The sequence below is a fragment of the Elephantulus edwardii genome, unplaced genomic scaffold, assembly GCF_000299155.1.
Source record: "Elephantulus edwardii isolate Elephantulus edwardi_28Jun2011 unplaced genomic scaffold, EleEdw1.0 scaffold00085, whole genome shotgun sequence".
In the NCBI taxonomy this organism is placed as follows: domain Eukaryota; kingdom Metazoa; phylum Chordata; class Mammalia; order Macroscelidea; family Macroscelididae; genus Elephantulus; species Elephantulus edwardii.
Genome location: NW_006399835.1, coordinates 13,955,312 through 13,980,822, shown reverse-complemented (window position 1 = coordinate 13,980,822; position 25,511 = coordinate 13,955,312). Strand labels below are relative to the sequence as shown.

Sequence of the window (25,511 nt, the reverse complement as noted above, 5' to 3'; positions counted from 1 at the left end):
TCTCTCCCCCATAGACTTAGTGCCTGGTAGTTTTAATAACAGTGGTTTAATTTTAAGAAAGTAGCATTTTCTTTCATGATCATTAAAATTATATTTGTTAAATTGCTTAGTAAGCAGAAAAACACAACCGATGAGTAAAATGGGATATACAGGCATACTTTGTTTTATTGTGCTTCATTTTGCTGTACTTCAGATATTACATTTTTTATAAATTGAAAGTGTGGCAACCCTGCCTCAGGCAAGTTTATCTGGCACCATTTTTTCAACAGGTGTTCACTTCATGTCTTTATGCCATATTTTGGTAATTTGGACATTATATCAAACTTTTTCACAGTGCTTTTGCACACTTAAAACATTATAGCACAGTGCAAGCATAATTTTTTATGTACTTTGGGAAACAAAAGAAAATTCCACATAGCTTTTTCTATACCTTCGGAAACAAAAAAATTCCATGTGACTCATTTTCTCACAGTATTTCATTTACTGTGGATCAGAAAGCTGGACAGTGAAAAAGCATGAGAAAAGAAGAATCTGCTTTGAATTGTAGTGTTGGAGAAAAACAAAAAACTAACAGATATGTCTTGGGAATAGTGCAGCCAGAGTGCTCCCTGGAGGCAAAAATTGTGAAGCTTCATCTTTCATACTTTGAACATGTAGCTAGGCAAAGGTATTTTTTGTAACAGAACAGCCTGATTGGAAAGATGGGGAGTGAGTGAGCAAAGGAAAGGAAGACCCCCGATGAAGTGGATTGACATGGTGACTTGAGCAATGGGCTCTAATGTGTCAGATGATGAGGATGGCACAGGATGGGGCATAGTTCAGTTCAGCTATTCTTAGGGTCGCTATGAGTTGTAATAACAATCTATGATCTGGAACGGAACCCACATTGTTTTAGGGTGCATAAGAATGATCTCAGCTATTTTTTGCAAAAAAGAATGTGTTTAAGTACTGGGATTATGAAATATTTTTCTTTGCTTCCCTCCCCCCATGTTTCAGTGCTTATTTGTTACTTCTTAAATTATAAATTAATATTTCTTTCTCTGATTACAAAAGTAATACATCTCTGTGAAAATATACAAGCATAAGCCTCAAATCCATACTCATTGCCTTTGAGTTGATGCTGACTCAGTCAACACTGTTGAGTTCTTGAGGCTGTCAATCTATAGAGAGACTAGAGACAAACTGCCACCCTTCCAGTCAGTAGACTTTTATACATTATCCACTGTTTACCAGTACCCCTTATATAAGCACAAAGGATAAAATAAAATTCATTTGTCATCTGCCACCTCCAGATAAAACACATAGTAACATCTAGACCTATAGCCTTTACTTTTTCCCCTTATGCACACATTTATTTAAGGAAGTAAATTTGAAACCAAGTAACATTGTCTTAATCTTTCTAATATGGAAATATAAAACACATAAAAAAGGTAGAGAGAATTGTATAATGAACACCCATACGTTGTTATATGCCGTCGAGTCGCTTGTGACTCATAGCAACCCTTTGTACAACAGCCCTAAACTCTGCTCTGTCCTGTGCCAGTTGTACTGTCTCCGATACACTCATCCCGAATACCCCAGCCACTGAATCAGTTCACCTCACAGAGGGCCTTCCCCTCCTGCGCTGTCTCTCCACCCTACCAAGCATGATGTCCCTCTCCAAGGACCTGTCACTCCTTACAACATGTCCAAAGTATGTCAGACGGAGCCTCAGAATCGTTGCATCCAAGGAGCCACCCAATTTAACCCTTTCCAGGATGACTCTGTTTTCCTAGCAGTCCATGGCACCGTCAGTATTCTTCTCCAGCACCACAGCTCAAAGGCATCAATTCTCCTTCTATCCTCCCTAGTCATTGTCAAACTCTCTGATGCATAAGAAGTGATTGCATAGACCATGGCCTGGATCAGATGCACCTTAGTCTCCAGAGAGACACCATTGCTCTTCAGTCCTTTGGAGAGGTCCCTAACAGCAGACTTTCCCATGACAATACATCTTTTAATTTCCTGGCTACTGGTACCAAGAGTGTGGACTCTGGAGCCAAGCAAACTAAAACTGTAAACAATCTCAGTCTCTTCACCATCCATCCTGATACTGCCAGTTGGTCCAGTGGTGAGAATCTTTGTCTTCTTGACATTGAGCCTCAATCCATACTGGAGGCTGCAGTCCTTGACCCTCTGCAGCAAGCGCTTTAGATCCTCCTCAGTTTCAGCAAGCAGGGTTGTGTTATCTGCATAACGCAGGTTGTTGATAGATCTTCCACCAATCTTGAGCCACATTTCTCCTCATAGAACCCAGCCTCCCGGGTAATCTGTTCTGCATACAGGTTGAAAAGGTATGGAGACAGAATACACCCCTGGCGTACACCCTTCCCAATTTTGAACCATGCAGTGTTTCCTTGCTCTGTTTTGACGACTGCCTCTTGGTCCAAGTATAGGTTTCTCATTACCACGATCAAGTGTTCTGGGATTCCCATTCTTCTCAGAGTCAGCCACAGTTTGTTACGGTCGGTCCACACAGTCAAATGCCTTTGTATAGTCAATGAAACACAGATATACATTCCTCTGATATTCCCTGCTTTCAGCTAAGATCCATCTAACGTTAGCTACAATATCCTTAGGACCATGTCCCCTTCTAAACCCAGCCTGGACTTCTGGCAGTTCTCTGCTCATGTGCTGTTCCAGTCATTTTTGGATAATCTTCAGTAGAATCTTGCTTGCGTGTGAAATCAAGGATATAGTTCTATAGTTTCCACACTCTGTTGGGTCACCCTTCTTTGGAATGGGAACAAATATAGATCTCTTACGGTCAGTTGGCCAAGTGGTTGTTCTCCAGATTTCTTGGCACAACTTGGTGAGCACGTCCAGGGCAGCATCTGTTAGCTGAAATATGTCAATCGGTATACCTTCTATTCCTGGGGCCTTATATTTTGCAATTTCCTTCAAAGCAGCCTGAACTACTTCTTTCATCACAATAGGCTCTTGCTCATATGTTGTTTCATGAAATTCTTCTGTGTCTCCCAATTCCTTTTGATACAGTGACTCAGTATATTCTTCCCATCTTCTTTTAATACTTCCTGGATCATTTAATATTCTGCTGAAAGCATCCTTGATTATAGCAACTCGAGGTTTGAATTTGTTCTTCTGTTCCTTGAGCTTAAGAAATGCTGAGCGAGTCCGGCCCTTTTGATTTTCTTACTCCAACTCCTTGCAGATTTCATTGTAATATTTTACTTTGTCATCCCGTGCTGCCTTTTGAAATCTTCTATTCAACTCCTTAGTATCTTGAATTCTTCTTTACCCAGTTTTAAGTATTATTAACATTTTTGTCAGTGTTCTCTCCCATTTTGTTAACTGAATTATTTTAAAGCAAATCCTTAGTAACATGTTTCGCCTGAAATACTACAGTATGAAAGTTTAAAAGATGAAAGAAATTAGAAAAACATCTTGATGAACAGTGATTTCTTAGTATCATCCAGTTACTTCTGGACTGTCTCATAAATGTATTTTAGCAGATAATTTATTTAAGTCACTTGTGTCCGAAGTGGGATATGAAGCAGATGATTTCTTTAAATAAAAACCCTAGGTTGCCCACACATTACATTTGATATGTCACTTAAGATTCTTTCATTTAAAAAATTATAATATAGCATAAACAGTTTAATAATTTCATTGTTACTCTGATTTTTAATTGTCCGTCCTTTGGTGGCCTAGTGGCAAGAAGGTGCGTTGGAATCCCGAAGGCAGTCAGTTCAAGGCCACCAGCTGCTCCTTGGGAGAAGGATGGGCAGACTCCTCCCATGTGATTAACTGCCTCTGAAAACCTTCCAGAGGGTCAGCTTTGGTTTGGCTCTGACTCTATGATAACACAACAATAACAGTATCCTTTTCCTTTGCTAATACTACAAGCTATATTTATATTAAGAAAAAAGATTTCTGTTCAAATATGTTTACATATTTTGTGTAATCAGTTTTGTTACTGGTTCAGAAGTAGTAAAATAAATAGAAAAAGATGTAAAATAACTCTGTTTCTTTATTGTGATGTGACTAAAAGCTCAGCATGTGGTCAATAGAAGTATATTAATTTCTAGTCTTTGAAATACGCATTTACTGTCCCTGAATTTATGCCTTTCCGTTATTAACAGTACTTTTTTAAAAAAAAAAAAAAGAAGTAACATATGAAGTTTGTTCCTTTTTTAATCTTTCTTCCAGATTGCTCTCAATGTTGCAGGAAAAGGTGATAGTTTGTCATCGTGGGATGGTATTTTAGACCTGCCAGAACAGAACACTGTTCATAATGATTGCCAAGAGCTTATCAGTAAGTTTAATAATATTTCAATCTATACAACATTTTTAAAGTAGCAATCTTTAGAACAAAATGTTGCAGTTATAGTTTTAAGTTGCAATGCGATGGATTTGTAGAAGACTTGTTGAGTAGCTTTAGTATTTTTATTCTGAAATTCTATGACATAGTATCTAATAATCTGTCTTTTACTGTTTCTTTTGCATTATCTATTTGTTCGTGTATAGTTACAGTTTTGTGACAGTCTTAATTTTTGTAGAATTAGAAGACTATGTGATTGTACACAGTCCTCAAAAGAAGCTGTTTCCCAAAGTTCATATCTAAATCATAGATTAACATTTGATGTAGAAAAATTATAAATCAAAAGTGAATAGTTTCTACCAACTCTAGAAGGTTGGAGTCAATTCATAGAAATAATTTGTTTCTCGTAGTTTATCTGTTGTCCTTTGATTTTTTTTTTCTTCTTTTTCCTCTTTCCATCATAGTTAAATTACTGGCTTAGTAGGCTTGTGTATTAACTACAGCAGAAACATTCTTTCTAGTGTGGGCAAAGAAGGGAATTTTTTTAAGGAGAATGAATCTTTCCCTGCCCCTGCCAGAGCTATGGTGGCAACTGCCCATCATGATGTGGATGATAGTCTTGTTTAGAAAAATATTTTTTGCTTTCCAGTAATGAGTCATGCCTATCTCTACTTCAGACTGACCATTCTTATATTTAATGTATATATAAGTCAAATATTTTAAATAAAGTTCTAATATTAAGAGAACACTGGGTAAATAGGAACCCTCTCACTTTCTCTCTTTTTTTTCAGAGAGCTACTTACATAGACTTAACTCTCTTAGCTCTGCAAAGTCACAGCTGCCTTAACACACGTGACTTTCATAATGGGGAGAGAGAGAAAAAAGATCTACTCCAGACCTTAGAAAGCCTTGTTGTAGTCCTTCTTTCCTGGGGGGTGCTACAGAACTTGAGGAAAGGGGGAAGGGGCAGGCTTAGGAGAAACTAATTATTCTTAATTTTTTTACGCAGTTGTCTTGCTTAAGATTCAAAACAAGTAATCTAAAGTACTCAGAGTTTTCCCCCCCCTTGATATTTGGATCTGTACATTTGAGCCAATGATTATTTAAATATATACTTTAAAGTGTGCTATTATGAAGCTTTAATTTCTCTTTGCAGTGCTGTAGATAAACCAACATTATATTGTCAATAAGTGTATGCCAGTAACTAAATTTTTAAGAGGCTCTTGGTAACTTCATTTTGACTCTTTATTTTCTAGACCAGCTTTCAGTGCCAAAGGAGAAGTCAACAGCGTTACTTTTGGATATTGAATCTGTAATTACCTTTTATTGTAAATCACGAAACATTAAGTATAGCACATCTCTTAGCTGGATACATCTACTCAAACCATTGGTGCATCTTCAGCTGCCCCGCAGTGATTTATACAACTGCTTTTATGCTGTCATGAATAAGTACATTCCTAGGTAAGACATGATTTAGTTATTACAGTTTTAAAAGGGAATTGAAGTATAGTTTACTTTAACTAAAGTTGTTGGATTTACTTTGATGGTTAAGTATTCAACTAACACTCATGCTTGTTTGGACAATTAACAGTTAATTGAATTTCCATTTTATGGTTGTAAACACTTGTTAAAGGATTCTTTAGTTAAGAATTTATTATACTTCTAGTGTTTACATGAGTGTTTTATTTCATTTATTCCATTTAAATTTTATACTTCTAAAATAATAATAAAATATGCTACTTTATGCATGGTGCTTTATGCATAGTTTGGAATTGCAAGCATTGTACTAGTGACTGTAAGTGTGCTGAGTATTAGCTAAGTTAAATATGTGGTACTGTATGGGGCTGAAGGAGCCCCGGTGGCCTAGTGGGCCCATGGTTTATATCCCCCAGCTGTTCTAAGGAAGAGAGATGGAGCAGTCTCTTCTCATAAAGATTTATAGCCTCAGAAACTCGGTGGAGATTTGTGATGAATAGGACTTGGTGTTATGGCAGAGGATGGAGGATCTAATTGGCCCTGGAGATAAGGGGTGGTTTCCCTGAGCAGCTGATGCTTAATTTGAGACCAGATGGTACTGGGAGGGTTGGGGCGGGGGGGCAGTCATGAGCCTAGATGAATCTTTGTCATTACCAGTAGTACTATGGATTAGATAAATAAATCGGAATTTTAGTGTTTTTAAAAGGAACTTTAGGCATAATCTAAGCCAGAAACCTATCTGCATAATTTTGACTGCTTGTAAGAATTACTGGGTAACATTTAAAAATCCTAATGCTTATTTGTATACATAACTCATTAAGTAAAAATTCTTAGGGGAGATCCAGGCGTTAGGCTTCTCAGTTGATTCCAAGTACAGCCAAGATGAAAAACTGCTATTCTGGACCCTTATAGTTAATGACACTATTTTTTACTATTTTCTGCGTGACAACACACTTTGCTAAGTGTAGATGCTTTGTATATTTTCTCATTTAAACATTTGCCTTTTATAAATGTACTGACAACTAGGGAAACCAAGGCAAAGAAAAAGCGATACTAATCGTCTGGATTATGCTTCTAATATGTGCATGAATCAGGATTTGGGTCAAAACTTGTGCTTTATTAATATTATTTTCAAATCTACTTGCTTTTTATAACCAACTGAAAAACTTTTAATTGTATTCATCTTTTTTAACAGTTTATCGAGATATAAATTATAAATCATAAATTTACCCTTTTATAATATACACACTCAGTGCTTTTAATATATTCACAGAGTTAGACAACCAACACGAGGATAAATTTTGGAATATTTTTATCACCCAGAAAGAAGCCTCATACCTATAAGCATGCATTCACCAATCATTACTTAAAGACAGGAAAACCAAGCTCTGTGCCATCAAATTGAGGCAACTCTTAACCTTTTTTGTGGTATGGATTATGGAACATTCCATGTAAACAGAATCATAAAATACATGATCTTTGTGACTGCCTCCTTTCACTTAATTTGCTGCAGTGTGTATCAGTATTTCATTCTCTTCTTATTGCCTAATAGTATTTTATCTTATGACTATACCTTATTTATCCATTCTAAAGGCAGTGAATGGATGGTTTGAGTTGCTTTCAGTTTTTAAAAGATCCTTCTTTTCCTTCTTGCCTTCTGAGCTTTATGATCCTGTGTGGTTGGTTGTTTTAAGGACTAAATACTCCTTGGTTTTTACTCACCTTATAGTCTTATAGTCCTGACTGAAAGCTGTGCCACAGGGGTGAGTTGAGTTTCAGCCTCAAAGGGTGACTATAGGGAATAATCTTAGAGGTTCTTCTACTCTGTATCAGACTAGTAGTAAACCAGACTGTTTACCTGATTTTTGTATTTTATTCTTATTTCTCTCCCACTTATCTGGAACCTTCTATTGGCATCACTTTCAAAGTGAACCACAGTGGTAGCTGTGCATCATTTAACTAGTAATTTTTATCTCCGAGTCATTGGAAGCTAAGATTTGTGTGTTCCACCACACTGTTCTAGTTGCTTCCATGTGTCTTTAATTTTCTTCTCCTCTCCTTGCTCTAAACTGGAAGAAGCTAAGAGTTGCTCCTTAGATGGCCAGTTACAAGCTGCTAAGATCCTAGTCTTTATTCAGCAAAGTAAAATTCTCTTTGCAGACTGTACCATGTAACATTGATGTCCCCCAAACTAGCATCCTATTTTCATTTTTTGGCTTTTATTAATAATGCAAATTACAAACATTTATGTACAAGTTTTTCTGTGGACACATACTTGTATTTCTCTTCAGTATGTACTTTAGAGTGAACTTGCTGTATTATATGATAGTTTTTTTTAACCTTTTGAGAAATTTCCAGACTTTGTCACATTACTCTACATTTTACATTCCTGGTATTAGGGTCCTAATTTTTCCACATCCTCCACAACCTCCATGTTGAATATTGATCTTTTGCATTATCATTGTCCTGGTTGACATGAAGTGGCATCTTGTAGTTTTGATTGAATGTTCCTGGTAGCTCATGATTCTGAGATCATACATATCTTTGGATAAATGTCTATTTCCTTAAAGAACATTTAAAAGATACTGGTCCCTGGAGGTTCAAATAGAAATAGCTAGAGCCTCAGCATAATTTTTTTTTCCCCCAAGCTTCTTATGGAGTGAGAACTCCGCCCAGAGATGCCAGGGGGTTAAAAAAAAAAAAGGCAAAACCCTTTGGATAACTGAAACTAGAGTTCATATTTAGAAGTCATTCTGTTGTATTAGGTCTCTGAGCTGACAGTATTTTAGTTTTTATTCATAACTGCAACAGAGCTAGCACTAGTGAGGGAAATTGCACCCCTTGTTTTAGAGGATATTGATAGTAGTGGTTGAGAGTATGGAACAGGAAACTTTGCATTGAGCCATATAACGTGCTGTCTTATCTGCGTCCTCTTAGTAATTCTGTGAGTTTCTCTTATAAGATACCATTCTAGCTGTGATCAGTTTTAATGTCCCTTGTGCTGCTCAAAAGGCTTTGTGTCTCCACCGGTTAGAATCCACCAGCTATTGCAAAATAGAACAATGAATAGTCTCCTCAGTTAAACCCTTGGGCACCTGATAAGTAGCAGTTAATGTCCTGGCAGCAAGTTTGGTTTGAGTTTTTTTGTTTGTTTGTTTTTGGTAAGTTGTTTCGGGTTTTGGTTTGTTGGCGTTTTTTTTTTTTAAGTAGTAGTAGTAGTTAGAATATGTCACCCACAAATTACTACTAGAAGGATTTTATTAATAGATGATCATTTAGAATCACCTGGGTAATTCTATCAAGGATAAGGCTTTGCAGTAGAGAGTAACGTCACAGTATATATACTGTTGTTGTTGAGTACCATAGAATAGGAACCAACATGTAGCTGACCCTCTAGCAGGTTTTCAGAGGCTGTTAATTGGCTTAGGAAGAGATTGCCCATGCTTCTCTTTATTTACTATTAAAAGAATAAATACTTTCTGGTAATTCATCTTCCTATTATCTGTTTCTGTTTTCTGCTTACCATTCTGTTTCATTCACAGTTACTCAGAGGAGAAAGTATTAAAAGTAAGAAGATACTCCTCTTTGTTTTTTGTTGTTAAAAAAAGTTTTTGTGATTTAGGTAAGACGAAGGTATTTGTGCAAAAATGCAACTACTTCTGTCCTTGTTATTATTGTTATGTGCCGTCGAGTTGCTTGTGACACATAGCGACCCTATGTGTAATAATCTTGTATAATAACTCTATTCTGAGCTAGCCTTATTGTCCCTGACACACCTACCCTCATCACCCTAGAAACTGAATCAATCCATCTCATCAAAGGTCTCCCTCTCTTGTACTGTTCCTCCACCCTTCCAAGCATGATGTCCCTCTCCAAGGACTAGGCCCTCCTTGTAACATGCCCAAAGTATGTCAGATGAAGCCTCAGAATCCTTGCCTCCGAGGAGCAGCCTGGTTTCACCCTTTCCAGGATGAACTTGTTTGTTCTCCTGCCAGTCCATGATATATATTTAGTGCTCTTCTCCAGTACCACAGCTCAACGGCATCAGTTCTCTTTCTATCATCCCTAGTCATTGTCCAGCTCTCTGATGCATAGCAAGTAAATTCAAAGACCATGGCCTGGATTAGGTGCACCTTAGTCTCTAGACTGATGTCATTGCTCTTCAGTACTCTGGAGAGGTCCTTGACAGCAGACTTTCTTAATGCAGTTCATCTTTTGATTTCCTGGCTGTTGTTTCTGTCCTTAGACGTGTGAATTGCCAGAATGCGATCTTTTTGACAGAACTTTCCATTTGCATTATCAAAGGTTAGCAACAATGAGTATCACTCCAAATCTGGTAATAACATCACATCTCTCATATGTCCTTTTTTCATCTTTTATTCCCACTTGGTTAATCAACATTTTAAAATATTGCTTAGCAATACTTTCATGTCAAAACCATAACATTCATTTCATTAATTTTTCACATAGAAATTATTACCCCATTTCACTTCCTTTACTATTTACTTTTTTTTTGGAGTATATACTTCTGCCAAAATACCATTTATTTAAATGACGGACCAATGTATAATAATACTTTATGACCAATTTCTATTCTTAACTTCACTACTTATTGGCTATGTGATCTTAGTTTCTTGACCTCAGTTAAGCTTCAGTGGGGGTAAAAATATTACTATTTTATAAGGTTGTTTATAAAGATAAAATAATTTTGTTAAGTTCATATTAAGTACCTGGTATGTGGTACTCCCTTACTTGATAATGACTTTTATTATGTTGATCTGTACTTTGAGCTGCTGCCACTTTTTGCTGATTCATTAGACACATTCTTGCATCATTCCCTTGTGACTAGTGTAATACAATTCAGTATAAAAACTGACTGTAATAAAGTTTCTATTTAAATGCCTAAAGAACTGGTAAATCCTGCAGTTCCACTCAATTTTAAGTTAGTTATCACTTTATCTTTGCAAGCAGGAGTGGCATCCACTTCTTAAATAACATGCCTCCAGAAATTCTATGAACTTTGATAAATGTCGATAATTGTAGAGGGGCTTCAGGCCTTTTGTTCACAGAGTCACTATGAGTCGTGCTTGACTCAAAGACAACAACAGTTCCACTTTATCTATATTTTAACTTCTATCATGTGATCATAACTACCCAAAATCTATTATCTTTGGAAAGATTTCATTTTTCATGAAGTGACTCAGTTATTACAAATTGTCTAAAGAGCAGAAAATGAGACTTGGGCCACAGGACTGAGAATGTCTCTGAAATGGTCAGAGGGAGTGAGAATAGCATAGCCCTCACCACCCCAGAGTAGAAAGCACATATAGCTTGTAGACCCACCCTATGGTATCTCTAGAGCCACACCAGCAGCAAGGGGTTCATTTATTCATTGTTGACTCATAGACTTTGTTACCAAGAGTGGGATTTATTAGGGAAGTTGAAGAGTAAGAGAGGCAAAGAATATACAATGCAAGTCCAGGTTTTCGGCTAGCAATCCCAAGGCGCAGTTCCTCAGTCCTTACTCTGGTTTCAGTTCAGCAGTTAGCTTTTCCTTCCATTATCTGGCAAGAATAGCAAAACCTTTAACAGTGGCCTTTATCTCAGTGATCCTCTGGTGACACTTTGTCACAGTTTCTCCACAGCAATGCCATAGTCTTTCTCCACTATCATCACTAAGTTCTTACTCTCACTAAGGTCTTGCTCTAGTCTCCCTCAAGTCTTGCTGCTTAGTATGAGACTCTCTCTCCTATCCCTTACGTACCCCCTCTCTGACTCCCACACTGTTGATGATTTGCAAGATCATGTGTCTACAGTTAAGATAGCAGGAGACTAAAGGGGGCTAACATAATGGCTAGATAGAATAACCAGTTTTAAAATTAACACTGCATAAATACACAATAAAATGAATTGATGTGAACACCATATACTGCATAACAAGTTCTTTAGGCATAACATATTTTATAAGAGTGCAGCTTTGTTAAAAAATGATGAGGAAACAGCTTTGTTTCCTGAGGGCAGTGCTCAGTAGGTGAACAAAGGCTGAACCTGTTCCAAGGGATTGTTCTCTTTGGCCTCGGTTGCTTGCATACCTGAGTGTGGGAAAGTATCATCCAGACCAAAGTTGAGATCTTCCATGACCTTGAGTAAGAACCTACTCTACTTTGGAAAATAAAGTCTCTTGGCAGTGAAATGTGATGTTTGTTTTAAAAAGGCATTGTGATAATTAAATTATGACAGTTTATTTGATGCTTTTTGCTTAACAGTGCTCACATTTAGCATCTCCACTTAATACAATAATTCTTTGAATACAGTTATTCAGCAAGAAGAATGGTTATCAAGTTAACCATCATTGGATGACCATAATATGTGACACTTCTGGAATTCACTTTGAGGACCATATATACTGAACCCATTACCAACTTCTAAGGTTCTAGACCCACTATTCTAAAATGTTCATCTGTGGCCATTTCAAACTTGTTACTGTGCTTACAGTTGAGTTCATTAACTATGAGCTAATCTGAAGTCTTCCTAGGAGTTGCTGCTTATTTGACAGGGAAGGTGAGGTCTAAACTTTTAGGCCTCTGAATCTCCCTTTCAGAGTCCAGACTTAACCAGAAATGCCTGAGTGATACAACTGCTTTCAGTGATCATTTAAACCTCTTGTTTGAATGGTGCTTGGGTTCATCTGGAGAGACTCTCCCTGGAGAGCTATAGCTTCATCTTTCCATGAGCTTTTAAGTCAAGTGTATTAAAGACACAAAAGCATCTTGTCTGGTTGTGTCAGTAGGCTTACTGAGAAAGCTGTGGTTTTCAAGGGTTTAGGGCATGGGGAGAGGAGGTGAATATGCCAGGGTTTGTTATTGATGTCATAATTTCTGACATATTAATGCAAAAATCTTACTTCTCTTACCTTCTAGGGATTGTTCCCTAAAGGGGAGACCGTTTCATCTCTTCCGATTACTCATCCAATACCATGAGCCTGAGCTGTGTTCTTTTCTGGATACAAAGAAAATTACTCCAGACTCCTATGCACTCAACTGGGTAATGAAGTGAAAGTAGGAAAATTTAATGAAAAGTGGATTTCTGAAATACTGTAGTTAGATCTTCATTCCCTCTTCCCCATCCACCCCACGACCAAACCGAAAAAGAGAAGTACTAAATTATTAAGTACTAAACTGAAGGAGTGAAATTACTAGCATTTCAAAATGCCTTTGTTTTACTGTTCATTTAATGTTCGGATTGTATTTTATGAAGGTTAACTCTGTGTGTGTGTGTGTGTGTGTGTGTGTGTGTGTGTGTGTGTGTGTCAGTATGTGTGTATAGCTGTATCTATACATAGATACAGGTGTGTATGTGTGTCTAAATACTCTGGTGACTTAGTGCTAAAGAGTTGCTCTCCCAACCTAAAGGCTTGTGTATCAGCTGCCCCATGGGAGAAAAATGCGCAGTCACCTCTTGTATGATTTATAACCTCTGAAAATCCACTAAAGAGTCAGCTTCTGATTAGTTGCTACTTAATAGTGCATAACAACAGACATGCACACACATATCTGTGTGTGTGTGTTTATGTGTAAAGAACCAGTTCAGTTTAAAACTACCTGTGATTAAGTTGTTGATAGAATTGCCAACTTTTGTGATTAAATTGTTGATGATATGAATAAGAATTGCCATATAATTTGGAAAATGACTTCAAATTTAGATGACTTATTAAATTATAATTCACATCTGCCTGTTCTGTCATTCTTAGAGTTTTAGTATGAAGTTTTATTGTTCTAGCTCAGTGATTCTCTAACCTTTTGTGCTCAGAACCTTTTATCCAAAAATTATTGAGGATCTATTATTTATATGGACTGTATTGATATTTACTATCTTGGAAATAAAAACTACTATATTAGAAATTAAAATTTTAAATGTTATTACATATTTACTATATTGGAAATTAAATCTTCTTTAGAAAGAATCCCATTAAAACATTTAAAAATAAACATGACACAAATAGTATACTTTTAATAGAAAATAACTATTTTCCTCAGGGTATTAGGGAAGAAAACCCCAACATTCTTTTATATTTTTATAAATCTCTTTAATATTTGGCTAATAGATTCTCTCATACCCACTTTATTCAATCTGTGGTGGTATTACACATCATGAAGCTTTTGGAAAATTAATCACTTGTAAGGGAGTGAGAAAGACAAAATCTAAGTATTTTGAAAGTAATTTTGACATCATGAGATTTCTCCTCCAGCTCCCAAAAAAAGTTCATAGGGATTTTGTGGAGTCCTCAGACCACACTCTGAGAACTGCTCTTCTAAGTTAGCTTATGGGAACAATAATTGGATGCTGGAAGAATATATATTAAGAAATTAAACCTATTCCTTGATAGCTATATCTCCCAAACAGAATGACTGTAATGAGCATGTAAGCCCAGCAGTAATTGAGGATGCACAGGGTCAGGCAAAGTTTTGTTCTTTTGTATATAGGGTCCACTATGAGTGAGAGTCAGTGGTAATAAATGACAGCATTTTTCTAGGAAGAATTACAATTTTTTTTTTACATTTATTACCTATTTTATTTAAAACAAATAACTTACCACTGAGCTCAATTTCCTCCTCTGCAAAATGGGAATAATAGTATCTATTTCAGATATTGATGGAGTGGATTAGCACTAAGTAAATGATAATTTTTAAAAAATCTTTGCATACAGTCCAGTTGATTGTGACTTGTGACTTCTCCATGTGTGTCATTGTGCTCCATAGTGTTTTCAATGGCTGATTTTTTCAGAAATAAACCTGCAAGTGTTTCTACCTAGTTAGCTCTGCACTCTTTCCTACAACCTTTTGATTAGCAGTCAAGTGCACTAACCATCCTTACCACCCAGGGACTCCAAAAATAGAGAATCCTAACTGGTTTCAGTTCTGGGCACAGTAAGTCTCAAACCTTTCTAGCCTGTTATTTTTTTTTATAATATATAATCGCATCATTTTGGGTTAACATAATAAAATACTATGAACATGTGTTGTTCTTGTTGTTGTGTACTGTTGAGTTGAAACCAAATATAGCTGACCCAATACTGGGTTTTCAGAGGAAGTTAATTGCACAGGAGGCGAATGCCCATCCTTCTCTGAAATAGATATTTTCATGCAATCTACTTAATTTGTTAAAATTTAAAAAAAATATTTCTCTCATGTATTTTGATACATCACAGGGATCTATCTAGTCACATCAATTACTCTGCCTAGAAAATTCTATATTGTCTAAAGACAGAAAATGGAACATGGGGGCACAGGCCGTGAACATCTTTCTGAAAGGGCCAGAGGGAGTGAGAATAGCACATCTTACTGCCTCAAAGCAGAAAGTAGATAAAGAGCCGATACCCTACCCAGCCCCCATGTTGATCAAGAGCCACACCAGCAGCAAGAGAGTCATTTATTCATTGTTGACCCTCAGCCTTTTCTCACAGTTGTGGTACCTAGAAAAGGGTTTATTAGGGGAAGAAGTTGGAGTGTGGGAGAGGGAAGGAATATATCACAGTACAGTTTTAGTCCAGCAGTCCTGAGCCAGCAAAACACAGTTCCTTAATTAGTAAAGGTCCTGGTTTCAGTTCAGCAACACAAATTAAAGAAGCCTCAGGTTTCCTCAGTCATCCAGTAGGATTTGCCTTAGAGGAGTTAAAAGTCCTCATCTCCTTCAAGCATCAATCAAGAACAGCAAAATTTTTAACTGTGGTCTTTATCTTGGGATTCTTCTGGTTATACGTTGCCGCAGTATCTCTGTCATCAACGAGGTCTTGCCACCCGGATCTCACTCTCATCATGGTCTTGCTCCATTCTCCAAGTTTTGCTGCCCAGTGAGGAAAGCATACTCTCACTTAGCTTAGTTCCACAGATGTTGATGATTTGCATGACCATGCGTTTGCAGTTAAGGTAGCTGAAGACCAGAGAGAGCTAAGGTAATGGCTAAAAAAAGCCAACTTTAGGCTAATATTGCATATATCTATTTCCAGAACTCTAAAATAGTATTCAGTACGTGATTGCTGTGATGCTGAACACTGTGACACTGATGTGTCAAATGTGATAATAGTTACCCTTGGTGGACAGTGTTTGGTGGAGCTCCCAGATTACAACAAGCTTGGAAGCAAGAGTGGCATCACTTCCGAAATAGCTTGCCTGTGGAAACCCTATGAACGTGGAGAAACGATGAAAGTTATACAACTGTTCAGGTCTTTTGTTCATAGGGTTTGCTACAACTCGATGGCACTTAACAACAATACTGGTAGCAGGGTATTTAAACTGAGTTTTAAAGAACTGATTTCTCTTCAACTGATGTTTCTATAGTTTGTACTTGTTACTAGACCTGGTAACTGAAGTAGTGTGATTAGATTTGTTGGAGTCAGTGAGACTGGGGCAGGATAGGTCAGGATTCAGAGCTAGTATACAGAGGGTTGCATGTGACTTGATGGCATATAACAGAACAATTAGTATGTTTGACAAATGGATCTTGTTTTTTGAAATCCTGAGATAACAATTAATGTCACTTTCAAACCTTGAGAACAACCCATAACTATGAGTAGTTGAATAGTAGCTTTAGTTGAGTTCAAGAATGGTCATATATTAGTCTGTATTGTGTTTATGCATCCACTAAACAGTACATTGACAGAGAACTACCAGAAATACAAGCTGGGTATAGAAATGGTCATGGAAATAGACGTGCCAGTGTCAGATGGATCTTGGCAGAAAGCAAAGTGTACCAGAAAAATATCTGTGTTTCATTGGCTATGCAAAAGCATTTGACTGTGTGAATCATAACAAATTGTGGTTAACTTGAGGAAAATGGAAATCCCAGAACACTTGTGCTTATGTAAAACCTATATTTGGACCAGGAAGCAGTCCTTAGAACAGAGCAGGGAAAAAACTGCATGGTTCAAAATTAGCAAAGGAGTGCATCAGTGATGCATCTGGTCTCCATGCCTTTTTCATTCTATATTCAGAAAAATAATTTATTTGGAAAGCATGGCTTTATGAGCAGTACTGTGACATCAAGTTTGGAGGAAGAATCATCAACAACCTATGTTATGCAGATTACACAACCTTGCTTGCTGAAACTGAAAAAGATCTGAAGTGTTTGCTGCAGAAGGTTAAGGACTGTAGTCTTCAATATGGATTGAAGCTTAACACCAAGAAATCAAAGATTCTCACCACTGGGCCAATTGGCAGCACCATGATAGATGGAGAAGAGATTGAGGTTGTTAACAATTACAGCTTGCTGCGCTCCACAGTCAACTCTTAAAACACCAGCAGTCAGGAAGTCAAAAGATTAATTGTATTGGGAAAAATCTGCTGTCAGGGACCTCTCCAAAGTGCTGAAAAGCAACGTCAGCCTAGAGACTAAGGTGCGCCTAATCCAGGCCATGGTCTTCACAATTACTTGTTATGCTTCAGAGAGCTGGCTAAGGATGACAGAAGAAAAATCAATGCCTTTGAATTGTGCCGGATAAGAGTCTTGAACGTACCATAGACTGTGAGGAAAACAAACAGATCTGTCTTGGAGAGAATGAAACCAAGATTCTTCTTGGAAGCTTGAATTTTTGAAGCTCCATCTCACATTCTTTGGGCACGTGGCCAGGAGAGATTAGTGCTTGGAGAAGGGCATCATGCTTGGAAGGGTGGAGGGACAGATCAGGAGAGGAAGACCCCAGATGAAATGGATTGATACAGTATCTGGGGCAGTGGGGCTGGTGTGTCAGAATTAGTGAGACTGGCTCTGGACAGGGCAAGGATCAGAGCTGCTATAGGTCGCAGGCAGCTTGATGGTGCATGATGTCAGTTTGGAGATTATGGTGCGACCAATACACGGCACGGTCTTTGCAATCACTTGCTATGCATCAGAGAGCTGAACAATACTACAGATGATAGAAGAAGAATTGATGCCTTTTAGCTGTTGGTGTTGGAGAAGAGTATTGAATAAACCATGGACTATTAAAAGAACAAACACATTTGTCCTTGAGAGTGTTAAACCAGGCTACTCCTTGTAGGCAACTATTCGGAAGTTTTGTCTGACATATTTTGGACATGTTGCAAGGAGGAACTAGTCCTTGGTGAGGGACATCATGCTTGGGAGGGTGGAGGGACAGTGCAAGAGAGGAAGACTCAGATGAGATGGATTGATTCAATTACTGGGGTAATGGGGGTAGGTGTGTCAGAGACAGTAAGTTTGGCACAGGATAGAGCAGGGTTTAGGGCTGTTTTACATAGGGTCGCTATGAATTGCAGGCGACTAAGTGGCACATAACAACAACAACAGTCTTTATTAGTTCTGGTAGCCTAGTGGTAAGCTGTGTGCAATCCCACAGCTGCTGTGGGTATGAATCCTCCAGCTGCAGTTTTGGAGAAGGATGGACAATCTCCTCCCATGTGTTTTACTACCCCTGAAAACCCACTGGAGGGTCAGCTGTGGGTTGATTCCAGCTCAGTAACACACAACAACAATATTTATTTCTAATAGAATTTTTAATTTATTAATTAGATTATATATTATATTTATATTATATATTATAAATATAATTTATTAATTTAACTAATTCGTTAAATTAGTAGCATTATATATGTTTTTAAAACCCTAATGTCAGATGTAATAGTGATTGCATGAGTTGTTGAATCAGGAATTTTTTTCCTAATCTCAATGCCACCCCTCACTAGCTCTGTGAGGCTGAGAAGTTTGTTTCATCTAAATGTATTTCCTCATATGTAAAATAAGGAAAAATATATCCTCTTGGTAGGCTTGTTAATTTAAGAATTAAATTAAGAACCAATAAAAGATAGGTGAAAGTGATTTAGTTCCTTACATAAAAGTGCACTAAAGTATGTGTTTCCCATTTGTTCTCTTTAGCCATTAGAATTGTTTTCTTTTTTAAAAAAAAATAGAATTGTTTTCAATCAAAACCTGTAGATAAGTTGTCTTTGTATCTAATGAAGGTTGAATAATCTAAAAATACCATTGAATTCATGTATTTAAGGCATAATTGAACTCTAACTAAACTTTTATAAATCAACAACTCCTATTTTTAAATGTAGGGAGTCCAGGTTGTATAGTCTATATCAAGTTGTACTGCTAATTCAAAAGTAATACCTTTCTGACGGTTCAAATCCACCAGCCGTACTGAGGAGGAAATACTGCTAAGAGAACAAACAGGTCTGTCTTGGAGAAAGTGAAACTCAAATGCTCCTTGGAAGCAAGCATCTAATATGCTTTGGGCACATTGTTAGAAGGTGCCAGTCCTAGGAGAAAGAATAGCATCATGTTTGGGAAGGTGAAGGGTCCGTATAAGAGAATATAAGAACATCCTCAAGAAAGATGGATTAACACAGGGATTGTAGTAGTAATTGGGCTCACATTTGTCAGAGATAGTGAGGACGACACAGGATAGGGCAGGCTTTTTTATCTCCATTGTTCATTGGATTGCTATGAGGCAGTCAATTCTGCAGCACATAACATATGACTGACAGCCTCAGAAGCCTGCTGTATGATCAACTGTGAGTTGGTTCTGACCTGATGGCAGTGAGTTTGAGCTTTTTATTTGAAATGTGGAAACCATAGATTCCCTAGCAGTTAGGGCTGTATTTGCTATCTTAATCTGTTTCAAATGATGTACAAATAAGTTTGGGGATCACAAGTACCTTGTAAATTGAGTATAGTGTTACAATTAGTAATAATTATGCTGTTTACCCTTTATACAGCTGTTGGTAATTATGTGAATTATTATGTTTGCCACATATATACTAGCTACATTAGACATTTTAGGTTAATTGCCTCTCAACACTGGAAGAAGATAGGTAACAGTAGTCTTAAAAACCAAAATGACAGCAAAGAAAGGAATCTTTATTAAAGAACTTAAGTAAGTCCCCAAGTTGCATAGGTAGTATATGACTATGCCATACCTTGAATTTTCCTATTTTGCCCTTGGATTACATACATTAAAATTAACAGTGTCATACACACGGCAAGAACATGGTATCCAGCCAGTCAGTTGAATTGAGAAATTGTACATTCACACAGTGGAATACTGTGCCTCACTCAGGAGCAACAATTTTGAAATTTTCTACATAATGTGGGAATGATCACTGGAGAGAATGATACTGAATGAATTGAATTTATTCAATCTCATAAGGACAAATAACTGCATAAGATCAGTATTGTGGAAATAGATATCTAGTAAAAAGTATGAGGACCCAAGGAGCGGAAGGGTGGGGGGAGCTCAGGGATGAGGATGGGCATGGGGGAAATCATAGGGTCACAGTTAGGTGGGTGGAGGGAGAGGAGTGTAAAGGAAATGGAAAAGATCTGGGAGGGATCTGGAAAGACAGGGTAATGGTGGGCATAGTTCAGTGGTCATTGATTTTATAAAACAGTGAATGGGAATGATTGTATTAAATGCAATGTGAATGGGATAGTGTGAAACACAATGTATATGAACTTGATAAGCAAACCAATATAAAAGAAAATTTTAAAAAACATGTCTAAAAGTACCTATTAAACGTGAGGTATATATAACCTGATAAATTACATGTGTATTTGCTTTAATATTTTTAAAGTGCCAAGTGTTTTACAGCTCTTATTTCCTTTTCTGATTTTAGCTTGGAAGCCTGTTTGCATGTTACTGTTCCACTGAAGTCACTCAAGCAATATGGGATGGCTATCTACAACAAGCAGATCCATTTTTCATTTATTTCTTAATGTTAATAATTCTTGTTAATTCAAAGTGAGTATAAAATTGTTATATTTTTTCTCTTTTCTCAGATTGATTTCCTAATATTTAATTCAAATTAATTTCATTCACTTTTACAGAGAAGTTATTTTAGCACAAGAGTCAGACAGCAAAGAAGAAATTATTCGTAAGTACCATTTAATGTAGAGAGAACATTTGAAGTGAGTCTTTGCAACTATGTTTCCTCATCCATAAATTATAGAGATTAATCTAGAAGAGCCCTGAAGTTCCACTCAGCTCTAATTTTATATATAATAATACATGTATAGGCTTATTTTCCCTCAGTTCACCATCATCATTCATTTCTTTATGTTTTTTCCACTCTTCCATTTCTTTCCTATTTATTTTTTTGGTTTCAATGTTCCAACAAAATGCCCTTCTCTCCTGCTCTTCACACCTGTTCTTAACTTCCCAGTACTCAGCTTATATGACAACTCATTTTAAAACCTTGGTCCTTCTTTGATTCTCCCAACCCTGCCCACTACACAGAGGTAGTAACTCTGTTGTCTAGCACTTTGTATTATCTTTAATGTGCTTTTTTTACTGCATTGTAATTATTTTTAATTGTTTACATAAGACAAAGTTTCTGATGTCAGGAATTCTTTCCTGGCTATTTAGTTTATATGGATCGTGGCAATTACTGTATCTTTATTGAAGAAGTAAGCCAGAGTTTTCTGATCAAAGCTAATAAATTTTATTTGATTACCTGTCATTATTCCCTACCTGCAGAATTACAGTAATAATTTCAGTCCTGTAGGGAAATACAGTTCCTCCCCATGCAGCTTTAGAAACATCACTGTTGAAATTCCATTGATAATTTATTATGCTGAAGATATTTCTGCTTTGATCATAAGTAATGCTCATGAAATATTCTTTACTGAGAAATTTTAAAACATTGTCATATTTTATAATTATATTTCAGAGTTCTTGGAAAATACACCATCCAGTTTGAATGTAGAAGATATAGAAGACCTTTTCTCTCTGGCTCAGTATTATTGCAGTAAAACACCAGCATCATTTAGGAAGGTATAAGACAAATGACCAAGTATTCAGTGCTTCACATTTTGTTTTATTGTTTACTCTATATCCACTTCATTTGAAATGCCCTTTTAAGTTGTCATTCTTTTCTGTCTGTGTGTTGCAATTTTATGTGATTTTTTTTTTCGTGTGAATACCCTCTCTAATATTCACTATCTTGTAAATATTTGCTAAAAACGATTGAAAGTAAATATGCTTCCGCTCACCTAATCTATAACAGTAGGTATTTTTGCTCATGAGACAATTATGAAATGTTTCTCAGTTTAGTGCTTTATTGACATTAGAACATCATACATTAAGGAAAAAAGCATTTGTCAAACCACAATAAGAAAGGGTGGCAAATGACTATGAAAAGCAGGTTGGTGCTTTCTTAAAAAGTTGGAAATGGAAATACAATTGTTAAAGCACTCAGCAGTCCCACCAAGTATATATATCATAAAGAAATAAGAGCTGCAACACAAACTGATGAATGAACATACATGTTTATTTCAGCATTATTTATAATAGCAAAGAGATATAAAAACCCCATGTGTCCATTGATGGGTGAATGGTTAAAGAAACTGTTATCAGTTATATATCTCATGGTGTTACATATAACGGTAAAGAATTTGAGAATACTGCATAACATGGATGAAATCTAGAGGACTACTGCTGAGTGAAATAAGTTAGTCACAATTAACAAATAATGCAAAAGACCACTATTATAAAAAGCTAAAGAAAAATTTACACATAGAATCATCCTTGGGGGGGTTCCTAGGGATGAGAAGGGAGGGAAACAGGAATAAAATTAACAATTCATAGACACTAAACGAGTGAAAGGAAATATATAATTAGGGGATCATTTGACATTTTGGGTATTAAAGTTACAAAATGTATATGAATGATTGGCTGAAAATCCAATATGCTTTGTAAACCTTTACTCAAATCATAGTTTTAAAGAATATTAAAAGACAAGATATGAAATTAGAAGCACAAATGGTATGAAGTCTTAGAAAATATTTAAAGATGCAAGAGCTGGTAGTGGAGTAGATATGGTGGTCCCATTCAGAAAGCAAACAGGTTAATCTTAGAGTGCACAAGATTACTTTACTGTCTTTTTAAAAAGCATTCTACCATGAGAATTGCTAGTTGGTAGTCATATCACTGAAAGACCAAGATAATAATTTATAGTCATTTTAATTTATTCCACAAGGCCAGTAAAGGAAATATTTAAAGACTATGCCCTAAAATAATTATTATTTTATAAAAGAGTAATGGTTATAGAGTATTTTCAGTGGTTTTTAATAATTGTTTTTTGTATAACACCGTACTTCCCCAAAAGGTGAGGTACCTTAAATGGTGGTAAGGTCATTTAGGATAATCTCTATACAGAAATGTCATTCTTTTCAACCATATGGAACATCTTTAATTCTCCAGATAAAATAAATTTACAATAACAATTGCCTGTATATCAGGGAGGGAACTCTGGTGGCATAGTCTATATAGCCATGCTACTAACACACAGGCCTGGCCCCCTGGTGATTTGAATCCAGCAGCAGCTCTGCAAAGATAAAGGATGAGGAATCTCCTCTTGTGCAGTTTACTGCCTCAGAAACAAGTAGAGGGTCAGTTATATGAGTTGGTTCTGACTTGACAGTGAAGTTAGAGAGGGATATCAGGGTATCAATTCATGCAGTTTATTTCTGCTTCTTTTAGCACATAAAAATATGAAAGATTAGTAATAATTTAAAAATTTATAGTTGACTATATGTGGTAAGTAGTGCAATAGTAACTGGTGGTACAGTTGTTAAAGCACTCATCTGCACACTACTCTTTGAGAGAATGATGTGGTGTTCTGCTTCCAGAAATCTTTATAGCCATGCAAACCCTATGAGACATTTCTACTCTGCCTGTAAGGTCACTCTGAATTAGAATTGACAATAAGCAGTAGGCATAGACAACATATGTGGAGATGTAAAATAACTATGTAGAATATATTACTTTTCCCTAGTATTTTCTTTTGTATAAACTGCTAAGAATTTTGTTTGAAATCTTTCAATGACCTTTAAGACTTGAGATTATACATTATAAAGTTTTAAAAATAACTGGTGGGTGCAGTTACTTATTATCATTGCTGATTAAAGAATATTTTAATGAAGAAAAAAATTTTTATAATTTTCATAATGTTTTCAAAATCTTCAAACAGGATAATCACCATCTGTTTGGCAATACTTTGTTGGGAATCAAAGATGATGATGCAGATCTTAGTCAAGCTCTTTGTCTGGCCATCTCAGTATCAGAGATCCTTCAAGCAAATCAGTTGCAAGAGGTAAGTTAAAAAAGCTACAGTTTGTCGGGACTTTTCCGTTTGTATGAAGAACTATCGTCAGTACTCCGTGTTCATGGACTTCCACAAAATTAATTTACTCTTAACAATATAGCTGTTTTGATTGATTAATGTGTTAAATCTGTTAAGTCATTTCTAAACTGATAGTTTGTGCATTAATTCAGTTGCCAACAATTAATTTTGTCATTGTGATACTAATTTTTGTAAACTGCTGTTTTCATATTTCTTATAATTGAATGTGGCATTGCATAAAGTGCTGAAGCATTATAAGTATATAGCTAATTAGAAGATCAAAGACTACAGCCTTCAACATGGATTGCATCCCAACATTAAAAAGACTGAAATCATGATGGGTGGAGAAAATATTTAAATTGTCAGTGATTTCATCTTACGTGGGTCCACAGTCAACACCCTTGATACTAGCAGTCAGTAGATTAGGAGACATAATTACATTGGGCGAGTCTGCTGTCAGGTTTCTCTCCAAATCACTGAAGAGCCATGATGTCTGTTTGAAGACTAGGATACACCTGATTCAGCCCCTGGTCTTTTCAGTCACTTGCTGTGCATCTGAGAGACAATGAATAAGGATGACAGAAGGAGAATTGATGCCTTTGAGCAGTAATGTTGGAGAAGAGTATTCACTATCCCATAGACTTGCCAAAAGAGCAAGCAGGATATGTCTTGGGAAAAGTGCAGCCAGAGTACTCCTTAGAGGCAAGAATGGTGAAACTTCTCATATACTTTAGGCATGTTGTTAGGAAGAGCCAGTCCTAGAAAAGGGGACATCATGCTTGTCTGAAAAGTTGAAGGGTCAGCCAAAGAGAAGACTCATAGTGAAATGGATTGACACTGTAACTGCAGCAGTAGGCTCAAGCGTGTCAGAGATGATGAGCACAACAACAGAGTTCAGATCTTTTGTTCATAGGGTCCCTGTGAGTTGCAGTCGACAACATCTATCAACAGTACCTGTTGTTAACACCCAACAGTAGCTAATTGGAGAGCTCTAGTGAGCTAGAATATAAAGAGTTGTGTTGCTAACTCAAAGGTGGTTTGACTACACCAGCTTTTCTGAGGGTGAAAGATGGGCAATCTCTTCTTGTGCATTTCCAGCCTTTGGAAACCCACTGAATGGTCAACTTCAGTTCTAACTGTAGCACATAATAACAAAAACAATATAGCTAAAAAAAACAACACCAGAAAAAACCAATATAACTAAATGAATTGTATAACTTAATTTTACAAAGCATGTAACAAAGAAGGAAAATTAAGACTTTTCTATGACTTCTGGAAAACCTGATAGGTCAGTTTGACCAAAGCTATCTTTCAAATGTACTTAATATTATATAACAGTTAACCATGGATGTGTGTATTTGGAAAGTTTGGAAGGCAAAGAGAAGTGGACATGAGATAATAGACTTTTTACAATAGACATTTTTCAGTTGAACTTCATAATATTTGAACTGTTGAGAACTTTGAAAAAACAAGCATTCACCCTCCACCGACCAAACTGTGCAGCTCTGCAACTGCATCCTGGCCCATCCTCACCCTTCTGCCCCCAACCCTCACCTCCTTGTACCCCCAATATG

The 25,511-nt window shown here is 36.6% G+C and overlaps 1 protein-coding gene across 2 annotated transcripts in view; it reads left to right on the top strand.

Annotated features, from left to right (window-relative positions):
• TBC1D23 (TBC1 domain family, member 23) overlaps positions 1-25,511 on the top strand; it is a 57,720-nt gene that overhangs the window by 552 nt on the left and 31,657 nt on the right. For both annotated transcript variants that reach the window (XM_006890022.1, XM_006890023.1), the window contains exons 2-8: positions 4,210-4,315; positions 5,578-5,782; positions 12,718-12,841; positions 20,431-20,555; positions 20,642-20,688; positions 21,484-21,587; positions 23,785-23,907. In XM_006890022.1, the coding sequence (XP_006890084.1) occupies positions 5,763-5,782; positions 12,718-12,841; positions 20,431-20,555; positions 20,642-20,688; positions 21,484-21,587; positions 23,785-23,907 (543 nt within the window). In that variant the 5' untranslated portion in view covers positions 4,210-4,315; positions 5,578-5,762. The remainder of the gene's footprint in view (positions 1-4,209; positions 4,316-5,577; positions 5,783-12,717; positions 12,842-20,430; positions 20,556-20,641; positions 20,689-21,483; positions 21,588-23,784; positions 23,908-25,511) is intronic.